The sequence below is a fragment of the Trachymyrmex cornetzi genome, unplaced genomic scaffold (genome assembly GCF_001594075.2).
Source record: "Trachymyrmex cornetzi isolate Tcor2-1 unplaced genomic scaffold, Tcor1.1 scaffold320, whole genome shotgun sequence".
NCBI lineage: Eukaryota > Metazoa > Arthropoda > Insecta > Hymenoptera > Formicidae > Trachymyrmex > Trachymyrmex cornetzi.
Genome location: NW_017297898.1, coordinates 1,448,294 through 1,461,074, shown reverse-complemented (window position 1 = coordinate 1,461,074; position 12,781 = coordinate 1,448,294). Strand labels below are relative to the sequence as shown.

General features: G+C 33.0%; 1 protein-coding gene across 4 annotated transcripts in view; it reads left to right on the top strand.

Moving 5' to 3' along the window:
• The window catches only part of jus (EB domain-containing julius seizure protein), a 36,841-nt gene extending 24,943 nt beyond the window's left edge, over positions 1-11,898 (top strand). The window contains exons 2-6 of one of the 4 annotated variants that reach the window (XM_018509891.1): positions 1,558-1,710; positions 2,571-2,711; positions 4,828-4,942; positions 6,281-6,507; positions 10,097-11,898. In XM_018509891.1, coding sequence (XP_018365393.1) covers positions 1,558-1,710; positions 2,571-2,711; positions 4,828-4,942; positions 6,281-6,507; positions 10,097-10,251 — 791 coding nt within the window. In that variant the 3' untranslated portion in view covers positions 10,252-11,898. Of the gene's footprint in view, positions 1-1,557; positions 1,711-2,570; positions 2,712-4,827; positions 4,943-6,280; positions 6,534-9,999 lie in introns of those variants that run through there. The other 3 variants (XM_018509892.1, XM_018509894.1, XM_018509893.1) reach the window with 3 other exon arrangements.
• The last annotated feature ends 883 nt before the right edge of the window (positions 11,899-12,781 follow it).

Genomic DNA, 12,781 nt, shown 5'->3' with positions numbered 1-12,781 from the left:
CTCTCTCTCTCTCTCTCTCTCTCTCTCTCTCTCTCTCTCTCTCTCTCTCTCTCTCTCTCGAAATCTTTATTAATACTGCTATTAATATTTAAAAACAATCTGGATTAAAAGAGAAGCGAAAGAAAGATTAAAAATTTCCATGTATACCGCTGGAAGCCGTATAATTGCCTTCTGGCAAATGGAACAGTTTATATAATATGATGGAGCAATTAAAGCGATGAAATAACGAATTATTCATTTTATAATTAGTTTTATAATTAACCCGAGATGATATTCAGAACGACTAATCCTGTTTATGTTCCGTTTTACTGTAATATTTAGTATCATATTTAAATTACATTTTTATGTAAAAGCAAGAGACGCACGCCGTAAGATTAACATCACTTGAGAAATTTATGACAAAGATAAAAGGGTTTGTCTTCCGGCGAGCTAGAATCATTTCGTTCCTTTTAACGATCTCGAGAGTTATAAAACTTACAGATATTTTTCCAAATCGGCATGTATTATGCAAGTCGAGAGAAGAGTCCTTTGGTCCTCTATTGAAATGTCGTAGGGTGGAACTTAGATAGAGACCATTATTCATCGACAATACAGCAATCAGGCTTCTCTGAAAGAGCTAGTCAGCTTTCTGCAAAGCATCATTAATATTTCTACTAAAAATTGAGAAAATATATAAATTGAGAAGAATTTTTTGAAACTTGCACGGAATTTTTGTAATATTGCCAGTTTTATTGCATTTTTTACATGTGCATACATATATCTTTTCATGCATACTTGAACATATATATGTATATTGAGAAAATATCTGCCACGACCGCGTTTACGTAAAATATTCTGACGCATTTCGACTCTTTGAGTGATAAAGTTTTTGATAAATCTGAAATTTATATAAACATAATCTGAATTCAAAGGAGCAAAATAAAAATTGAAAATTTTTCTATTTATTTATATATATCGACTTATAATTATAAAGCCAAATTAGAGACAACCCAGTTTTGCTTATGATTGCTGTTCAAGACTAAAAATAATTTCGGCGCGCAATTTACAGAACTGGATATGCATATAAATTCACATCGAAAATATTATTTAAGCACTAAGATTTAGCTTAGACTGTTGAAATTTTCATTACTCAATTGTGTATTCATAATCCGATCTTAAGATATTTCGTTCAAAAATTAGAGATTATAATATATCTAAATCTTGTGTTAGGCCAGAACTCCTGTTCATAATTTTATATGCTGTATATTTTTATGTGAGTATTTTGATATAAATTTCACATATATCCTTGAATTCTTTAAATGTTTATCGTAAATTGCATGAATATAAAAATATAAATAGAATATTATCCTGAATTCTGACGCAAATTGTTATAGATCGTTTAAAGCGAGCTCAAGTTATAATTATTTTTAGGATAACATGAGATTGATATCTTTTTAACAGAAATGTGATGCGAGATATGATCCCTAGCAGTGCTTATTAGAAGTATTTAACATGCAATATAAATATGTCTAAAATATCTAAAATATCTTATTATCTTTAATTATCGTATCTTTTCAGATCTGTCCGATAGAGGCACGAAAAAGTTTGGTGATGACTGTCAGGTGGACAAAGAATGCGGCTTTGCTGGCTCCTATTGTGAACCAAAAAAGAACAAGTGCGCCTGCAAAGAAGAATTTGAAGCCACGAACCATATCGACAAGTGCGGACACGGTAAGTTGGTATGCTTTCTGGTATTCTGGATCTGCACGTGGAATTCTGCACGTGGCTCCTTTACGATCGTATATATGAAATATATGAAAACCTCCAGAGGGAATCTCAATTCATAGGGAGCAAATTGAAGTGGCTTCTCTTTCATGGAATTTCTATGCTGCAGCATTATGAAATAGTGTCGTCTGTAACATTATTAACGACAGCATATATTATAGTTATTCGAAAGAAACTAATGTAGCTATATACTATAGTATGTGCATAAAATAATGTTTAGCAGACAAAAAAAATTTTACTCAAGAGAAATAAGTCAGCACGGCGCGGTGCATATGCCAGTGGGATTAATTTCCATACGCGAATGCACTAGTTAAATGGGCCGGTGCTATCTCGATCGAGAATAATTCTATTTCCTTCTTGGCTAAGTTGCCATATCCATTAACAGCGATTTCGTACATGATATCACATGGTAAACCGTGCAAATCTCGTAATCAAACAAGTCAACCCGATTATCGTTACGAGTAAACTATAATGCTGAAGCTCAAGATTAGTGTATGCATGAGAAACGAATTCCATTCCATTAATGAATTGACGGATGATTAAAAATTAAAAGAAAAAATCTTTAACGTGTTTAGCAGAAAAATTCTTATAAATTATCTGATGTAAATACAATAGTTTATAATATTAAATAATTTGTTGATTCTCAGAATATACACTAAACTTAAGAAATGTTTTGTCTATTGTGTAAACAGTTTTACGAGTTAGTTTGTGTTTCAGAGTATTTCTCTATAAATTCTGTTTTTTACGGCATATTTAGAATTTCTCATTTACATTCCACAATTTACGAATTCTGAAAATTATTTTAGCGGCGAATGTGAACGAGTCCTGTTTCTTCCATGAGCAATGCGAGGCGCGGGTGATCCAAACGGAATGTCGCGATGGTCGATGCATCTGCCTCTTTGAGAAAGTCCCGATGACGCAGGCGGACGGTGTAATAATCTGCGTAGGTAAGGAAAGGAATTCTCAATAAATGAGGATATATGATAGCTTTAATGAAAATCTTGTCATGCCGACACGATTTCGACATGGTTTGATGAAAATTGAAAGAGACGGAATCAACGGAATTAATGAAACTTCGCCCACTTGCTCGATTCCGATATTTTTCGCACGCCAAGGATATTTTCCTTGCATAAAAACGCGGAAGGATAAAAATAAGAAACACTTATGTAAGACATGATAATCGTAGACTCATATAAATATTAAAAAGAGAGAATAAAGAATATTTATATAATATTTTAAGAACATATATATTGTATGCTTATACAGACGGAACGTTGCGGCTAATGATTGTTTAAATTAAAAGAGATTTTTGCGATTATTTAATTCATATTCTTTGCTAAATAGCATTTTCATCGTTTCTACTTTTTAACAATAAGCATCAAATAATATTCAAATTTTTTAAATCATATTAAAATTACTTAAAATTATTAATAGAAAAATGTTAAATCAATAAAGTCAGTGAACAACAGTTCCTAATAAATATATTCTTTGTACTCACAAGGAACTTAATCATAATTATCCGAAATTGTTCGATTCTTCTGGAAAATATATTGTTACATACAAAAATCTGAGAGTCGCGTATTTTTTTATATCAGCTCAATGTATGATTTAAGGTATAAAACAACCTATCAAAACTTGGTAAATTTCTCGGTCAGGGAACCCCTCCTCCCCCAATGACCTTGACCTTGACATATATTGTCAAAGTCATGACCCTGAGTGACCTTCAATAAGTTTTAGCCGTCGCTCGTTATTCATTAAAAAATTATAAACAAAAAAAGTTCAACTATACGAGAATTCCCTGCTTTAAAATATGTTTGATAGTCTTACACTGTAGGGGATGCTGCGCCGACGATTGCGGCTTTGACATATGTCGTCAAGGTAATGACCCAGAAAGACCTCCAACAAATTTTAGATGGCTTTCACCTTTGACTCTCATGCCCACTCCCTTCCTACAAGGGGGCGCACGACTCTCACCTTCGACTCTCAACTCCCCTCCCCCCTGCTTCAGGGGTGTACGGCTCTCACCTTCGACTCTCAACCCCCCTCCACCTGCTTCAGGGGCGCACGACTTTCATCTTCAATTCTCACCTCCCCCCCTCACCCCTGCAAACAATACAATTATGGAAGTCGTGCGCCCCTTTGCGGGAGGGGAAGGGGTGAGAGTCGAAGATGAGAGTCGTGCGCCCTTGAAGCAGGGGGGAGGGAGGGTGAGAGTCGAAGGTGAGAGTCGTGTGCCCCTAAAGCGAATTGATATTTTCTCATGAGTGCATATATCCACTAGATAATGTAAATATTGATTAAAATTTTTAATTCAGATGTATGTACAGTGACTACTCTTTATTTAAAAATTTAAATACTAAAACTTGTTGAAGGTCATTCAGGGTCATGACCTTGACAACATATATTAAAGTCAAGGTCATTCGGGAAGGTGCCCTACAGTGCACGACTATCAAACATATTTTAAAGCAGGGAATTCTCGTGTTACATAGTTGAACTTTTTTTGTTCATAACTTTTTAACAAGTAATGAGCGACGGCTAAAACTTGTTGAAAGTCACTCAGGGTTATGACTTTGACAACATATGTCAAAGTCAAGGTCATTGGGGGGGGGTCCTCTAATCGAGAAATTCACCCAAAACTTAATTGTGGGGACAGGAAGTTTAAAAAATTAGGCTTTTGGAAAATGTAGATACATAATAAAATATATTTTAAAAACCATAAAAGTTTGTTGCAAAACATTTTTTTATATATCTCATTCGTTTCCTTGATAATTAATTGGAATTAAATATCAGCTTTAAGGGTTTGTTTCTTTAAATCTCAAATTAGACCGATATAAATAATACCCATGTCTTGGATTTTTGTTTAACAACATATTTTAAGGAGACTCGACTCAGACATTGTAACGGATCCCTTGACAGTATATTCTTCTTCTTGTGAGTTCTCTCTTCCATCCTATCAATAGTACGGTGCGCGTTTGACTTTTAATTCCTCTAGGGCATGTGGGATTTAATTTACGAGCTTCTAGTTCCGGGATCCCTCGTGCAAACCAACGAATTTGTTTTCAGCCGAGGTCAAAGAGTCACCCAGCCTCCAATACATCGATCCAGCGATGATCGGCGTTCTCGTTGGCATGGCACTGATGTTCGTCATCATTTGCGTCGTTCTTAGACTTTTCAGCAAGTAAGTAGTTTGATTAAGGTGTTACAAATAGTTTATATTCATTATTTATATTTAAAAAAAATACTATTGTTACAAATAACTTATACCTTATTATTTGTGCAATTTGTATCAAAATAAAGCATGCATAGACTTCGATTAAATTTGCAAATTTCTTTAAATAATAACACAACTCAATTTCAATAAATCTCTTGCATATTATTCGTAAATAATTAACATATTAATTTAAGTTTAATCGTTGGCTGGAATTAAAATTGTACTCTGGTGACAACTTTAATTGAAGCTGTCAGAATTTGAATACAGATATGCATTTAGCTCAGATGACTGTTGTTTTATTCAAGAAATTGCGATGTCGACGAGTGTTTGATAAAATAATCGTCTATTTATAAAACATTTCCATATAACACTGAATAATTAATGTTTCTCGAAATATTGTTATATGTCATCGTGCAATATGTGCTTTTACTGAAAATAATGCAGTATTATTTTATGGTATTCATTACGAGAAATGAGTTCTTAGAATGCTTTAGCGTCTGTAAAATCAATTTTAATTTTACGAAAGTATTGCTTAACTATTCATATACCTATATCTACTAATATTACTAGGTCAATTCTAAGCAGAGTCGTAATGCTTGTAACTTGTTCTCATAAAACTTCTTGCAAGAACTTGATTGGTATTGTAATTCTATGCATATGTACTGTAAGATGTACGATCATTTGTAAATATCTACAATTTCTTGTAAATCTTACGGCTAGCAAGAAGCTGTTTGTAAAGATATTGTATAAAGTTATAAATCCTTACAAGTCTTATGGCAACATGTTATGAACTTTACGAGTTTGCTTAGAAATGACCCGTACGTTTCCAGAACTTCTTACCTTTCGTGTGAAAAACGAGATTATAATTATTTAAAAACGAAATTATGTATTAAAATTATATATAAAAATAATTATGTATAAAAATTGCCTATTTTCAAAGCTAAAATAAAAGCAGTACTATAACTCATATAATAGGTCTGTTTTTTATTGCTGCACTTTCTGAACTAGTACACACAGTACAATAAGTTGAAATGAAACAAATATACGTTTATTTCACTTCAACTTATTGCACCGGTTCAGAGTGTAGTAATAAAAATATAGATCTTATGTTTGTAACGAGGTAAAAACATTTTTAAATATAATTTAAAAATTTCAAGAATCGCACGCGTATAAGTATATCTCTGCTGTACATGTATTATAAAAACTTTGCTATGCGAAAATAATTGAATTATTGACAAGTCGAAAAAAGTACCTACCTGGCGAACAATCGATCTGTTAACTATGTGACACGATGTGGAATTGCAGGGCTCGTTGGCGAGAGAACCGCACTATCTTTAATACACCCAACGCGCGATTGATGAACGTCTCACTGCTGAGAGAGAACAAACTCTTGCACACTCAGGAGAGACGCGGCTCGAGAGCGAGTGTACGAGCTCCATCGAGGCAACCCTCGATGGCATCCTTGAGGGCCCACTCACCGACCGCCTCGCAAGGTGCGAAACACTCTCACCACTCACAGCACAGAATGAGCCGTATGGGTTTTTCATTCACTTACTAAGCAAGCAACTTGTTATTCAAAGCCCTGTTAAGATAGAGCAAGCGACTCTTTCCTATCTACTTCGCGATATTTCTGATGCAGCTTCGTGAAAATCGATGAGTCCAAGAGAAGACTGCAGTTCTAACGATCTGCGGGTTAACTGAGATACGTGATGAGAAAAATTTTTAATTTAATTCAAGATAAGAATAATATAGTTTCATTTTAATATAGTTTTATTTTTAATTAAATAGAAGTAAATTGCCTATATAGTTTTATTTTTGAAATTGTTCTATATCATTATCGTGTTCATATTACATCCCTCTACTTCAACTTAGGGATTATCGGATTTATGACCAATATGCACTAATTAGAAAAAGTTGAAGAGCAACTTGAATTGAAATTAAAATTAATTTACATTAATGAAAAAGGGTATTATTTTTTCATGTAACCTTGTTATAATTATTCATATCCAGTATAGTTAATAGTACAATTATCATTACTAAAAGAAAAAGAAAAGCAATAGATTTAGTACTGTATGATTACTATATTTTACTTAAGATAAATTCGATTTATGACTGAAGTCTCGGAACATAATTACTGTACGTCGTAAGTAGAGAGATATATCTGTATTCCTATTGTTATTTGTATGTATTATATATTTTCTTTTCTCTTGAAAGAAAATGCTTTATTTATTTATATAAAGTGTCGCGTATCAGATGATTGATTTACTACAACTGCAACGTTTCCCAAATCTCAGATTCTTATTTGCCAATTTTTATGTAATAAGAGGTTTCATATTTATTTTCTATTCTACGTTTTAAATAGAATAACTATTAAATATTTTCATATTTTGTATATAATGTTTCGAGGAAAATCAAAATATAATGTACATTTATACTTAAATAATTGTTGAAATTTTTAAATATATAATAATTTAATTTTTTATAAAATTTTATTTACTTACCTAATGACATAAAATTTATGTCATTAGGCAAGTAAATAAAATTTTATAAAAAATTAAATTATTATTAAAAGTCAACAGTTGTTTAAGTATAAATGTACATTATATTTTGATTTTATTATCAATGTTTTGTTATAATTAATTATATTCATCGTTTTTATTTAAAAATAATCAATATTAATAATCAATATTTGATATTAAGAGTTGATTTACTTACATATATAGATATCATTTCTCTCTGAAAATTTTGTTAAACTCTGTCGAACTTTTTATAAGTATTCGTAGATTAATGATTGACAAGTCATGTTATAGTAATTTGCATAGTAAAATTGTAATATACATGAAAGCAAATTTGCATATTATTTTCCTTCGACTTAATGAAGTTTCTATTGCTAAGGGATTAGGAGTCCCCGAACACATTTATAGATAATGACTGCATGGCTCGCGTGTGTAGTCATGTAATTTGATTGCATAAGTGTCAAATACTCCATCATACTCCATCTAAGAGAATTTCATTTGAAAGACAGGACTTGGAGTACATCGATTTTCACAAGACTGCGTATGTATTATACATACAAGTATTCATATTTAAGGGTGACTATTTACTTATACCTGTCTACTTTTATGTAGAAGAGCTCTTTTTATGCTCCTTGATGCAGAATCTTCTCGTACTTTACGCATGTACAGTCGCCTGCCAAGAGGGTAGCTAAACCGAATCGAAGAGTTATTCTTTTGCTAACATTAGAATTATTGAGTTGTTTATATATATATAATATATATTATATATATACCAATTACATTATACATTATATATATATATAGATACACGAAATAATATTTTTGACTTTGATGTTTTAATTAAAATTAATTTTAAAATATTATGTTTAATCGTGTATATTCGAATTTTTGTATATTGTCTTCTATCTTATAAATTAAGTTTGTTTTGCGTCATGTGACTAGCAGAGTTATATATAAATATAAATGATACACATTATACATCCAATCATATTATAATTATTAATATTATAATTTCCCATTTAAGCAGTTCCTTAATTTAATTTAATTTAAAGTTTAAGTTGGCACAGCAATGTATCTTGATTTATCGTGAAAATATATTTTTTTATAAACTTAACTCTCTTTGCAGTCAACGTTCAAAGTAGTTGTCCTTAAAGAGATCCCAACTGTAATCGCCATTATTGACTATTCGTTGTTGACTGAAGCGCTCTATTGTAAAAATTCTTTCGATGCGACATGATTTCTTAAGAGGGCAAATCTAATCTTATTTCTTGGCAATTTTGTTTCTACATACGTAATCTGTTTCGCAAAAGTAAAACACAACTACAAATAAATCGACTAAAGAGTCTACAATCTTATGCAATTCAGTGTTATACATATATACGCCCTATTGAGGATTCGTCGCAACTTCAATTTAGTAACTTGTGAGTTATACTAGAAGAAGTTTCTTGTAAGCATAGTTTATTGAAATTTGCGAATATAGTTGCTTGCTATAGTAAAATATCGTTGTTTGCATCTGCACGATAATTCAATCATAGAGACATCACACTCATCGGTAGTAACTACATGTAGAAACATTTTGGTGAGAAAAAGTATAGCTATACATATAATATCTATTGAGAGGAAATAAGAACATTCTAATATTAAATAATTTTTAAGTTTCATCGAATTTACCTATTTTTTATAATATTGTTATATTGGTTAATATAACAAAAATCACAAAAGTCTTTTAATTTGGTCATGTGCATTTCTTAAAAGGCTTTTTTATTCCTTTTAATGCGAGAAGTAGAGAATACATAGTGCAATTCATGAACTATTCAAATAATGCGCAAAGTGCACTTACATTCGTGTATTCACGTTTTCACAAAGTTCATAAACACGCTAAGCCAATCATTAAACTTGCAATATATTTTTTTTTTCCCCCTCATGAAATACTTGTCAATTAAAAAAGCCTTTCATTTCATGCAGACGACGAAGGTCATCTTAATACTTCTTAGATAGAGTTAGCTAATTAAAATTATGTGCGGCACGAGATTAAACTTCCGTAAAATTCTTCATTTTTAATCATTGTACATAAATTACTATTTTAAGAAGAAATTGTTAGTTCTTGATTGCTTATTAATGTTATTTTAATTCTTAAATCAAATTTTGATTTTCGAAGCCTAACAGTAATTCACTAATTTATAACACAAAAAATGGTATTAAAAATAAATGTATTCGTAATTATTTTTGAAGAAATTATAATAAATAAAAGTGTTTATATATTTTGAGGAAGAAAAAGTAGCCTAAAAAGAAAGATCCCGCAAAGCACATTTTTGTCGAATACCTTTCAAGCCTTCGAGGCATAAATTCGTTCACTAGAAAAAAAAGTCTAGCATGCACATATTCATTATACATGCTGTATACATATGTACACACAAACGTGTGCGCGCGCGCATTCAGACACGTGCATTTACTCGACGTTGTGACGATTGACTATTTTGCTCTGACTAATGCATTTCTTCCGCGCAGGTCTTCATGCTTAAAGTTATTCTGGCTTTTCGTGTCGTGCTGCCGCGCTGTCGTGCTAAAGCACGCGATACTTTAGCAAGAAAATCTCTGTCGCCAGGGTCACACACAGGATCGCGACGTGGGAGCCATAACAGCAGCGGGAACGCTTCGGCCGCCTCGGTGAAATCTAATAAATCTCCGAATCATACGAACAACGTCGCCGACCCGGTCCTGGAGAACGTCACCATCGAGATTCGCAACGCGAAGGCATAAAATAGGACCGTCTTAGCACAAACGATCTGATCGACAACACATTCCCGTTTATCACTAGCCCAACGTAGATTAACGCGGCGCTACATCGCATAGTTCGCCGTCCGTAAATAAATCTTCGACCCGCGCGTATAAATTGGCTCGCTCGGTCTCCACGTTTCCGTTCAGTGGGTTGAGGAAGGAAAATTTAACGTTCGATAATGCAAATATCATTGGTAAATACTTCGCCTAGATAAATCGCGACGAAATACCGACGATTCGAGATCTCGACTGATGTCAAGATCTCGACGAGGTGGAGGTATAAATTATCAGTAATTGGGATCGCCTAAGTACGTATTGATGCTGCTTTAACAATAGTAGGAGAACCATCCGGTTAGATTATTAATTGCGAGGAGTCCTTTCAGCGTGTTTCTCTTTTGATATACTTCGATATTCCTCTATTTAATAGAACGTAATCTAATAGAACGTAATTGAATGATTGCCAAGAACGTTGATTTTTGTTTAAGTTTCTTATTTGCTGATAGGAAAACCATCTCACAGAAATAGAAAAGAAACATAGTTCATTAAAAGATAAACGTAAACTATCAGTAACGCCTATTATAATGTTTTTAGCAATAGCAGTTGTAACTAAAACTGACCGATTAGTGATCGTATTGATTACATCAAGTTTAATCGTTATATTAACTTGACGGAATGTTAATGAGCTGTCTCTTAAGAACAGAGAATTGTTTAGCAAAAAAGCGATTCGGTACACGCGATTCAATACGTTGAAGTTGTGAAATATCGTAGAAAATATTTCGGGAGAAATTCTGTTTGAAGAACATTATTAAAAAGATGAAAAAATAGTCCGGTACAATAAATTGAGAGAATTTAAAATGAGAGAGATGAAAATCATCATACCTCTTTATACTGTGACAACATAATTCTATTGCTCGTCCGACCATCGATGCAGTTTCTCGCCCCTTTAATTCATGATAGTTGTTTTAATTATTTTAGGAATTAAAACGCGCCAATGTAACATTTGCGGCAATTTCGAAACATACCTGTAATGCAAACGCCTTTCGGACCAAGCGGTTGCGAACACCGCATTCGATCGTTCTGTTTAATGGAAATGTATGTAACATACGTAACAAGTAATTGGTACATCATCGTATGCTAATATCCAGTATATCCAGGGTTGCATAGAGAACGCAATACACACGCTCGCAAAATATATCATAAAGGATACATCAAGAGCGAATATATCCAGTAATATAACGTGGTCCGTTAAGGAAGCTATGGAAAATAACGGTTGCAATTGACTGTAAATTGTCGGTCCACATACATCATACAGCAATTAGAAGATCTCGTTACTCTTAAGAGAAAAGTATAAGCAAGAAATTAAAGCGATGAATAGTTTTCTTCGACTAGTGCTAACCAGTCGATTCACAAATCATAGATCACATTAAGGATTGAAGCGAGGACAAGTCATTCACAGCGTCGATGATCGATAAGATCAGACGCGTATGCCTTTTCTCTGAAAGTTTTTTTTTTCGGTATGTGACGCCGCAGCATCGAGACGCGGCAGGACGACAATCGCGGGATCAACGATTATTAAATCCTTTACATCGAAAGCGACGCTGCGGCTCGATTGGCTCGCGATAAGCCAACATGAAAGGGACCAGAGCAGAGCGCGACACACGTTTTCGGAGGTGCGAAGTTGAAAACGAAGTGCGTTGCCGGATTCGCTAAGACGGTGCCACGCGGAGATGATGAAGAGTGCATCTCACGAATATTAAGCCACATACAATCATAAGCGTACCACTGAATGATATATACAATTACATCAGTTAAATGTAATCAGCACGAGTAGACGACATTTCCTCGAGGTGTGCACCAAACTTTCACAGAAGAAAGGTACTGCTTGAGAATAAACATTTTCCTTTATTGTATGTAAGAGAAATTTTTTGATGTTTAGAAATTCTTTTTGTCTACTTTGAAAGATCGTTACAATATCCATATTAAATATTAGCGAAGAAAATTAGAATACAATAGAAAATTTGAAAGAGAAATATAAGAGAAAGAGAAAAAAGAAAAAAAGAGTTCCTTTTAAACAAGTGTATATCTTATTACAAGATATTTACTACATATTATCAGAAACATGGAAGTAATTGCAAGATCCTTAGAAAACTCTAAACAATTTTAGAAAAAATCTTTATTCGAGGAATTTTGTTTAAATAAAAATTTTCTATCTTTTTTGAAAACTTGTAGCTTGTCGTTTCACGGCTTTCCATAGAAATCTACATGAGGCATTACTAACTGCGTTTCTATCGAATTAAATGAGCGAAGGAAAATCGTAGAATGACCAATAGACATGTATATTTCTACTTTGTTTTATATACGTATCATGATGACATTTTGGCGTTTAGCGTTAACACTCACACACCAGTTTCGTCTCTTCTCGCAGCCAAACTTATCGCTAACGCCGAGCTCTCGAGAGTAATTAAATATACAATCACAATTCGAAATCTGATATTCATGTTTGTCTATTGAT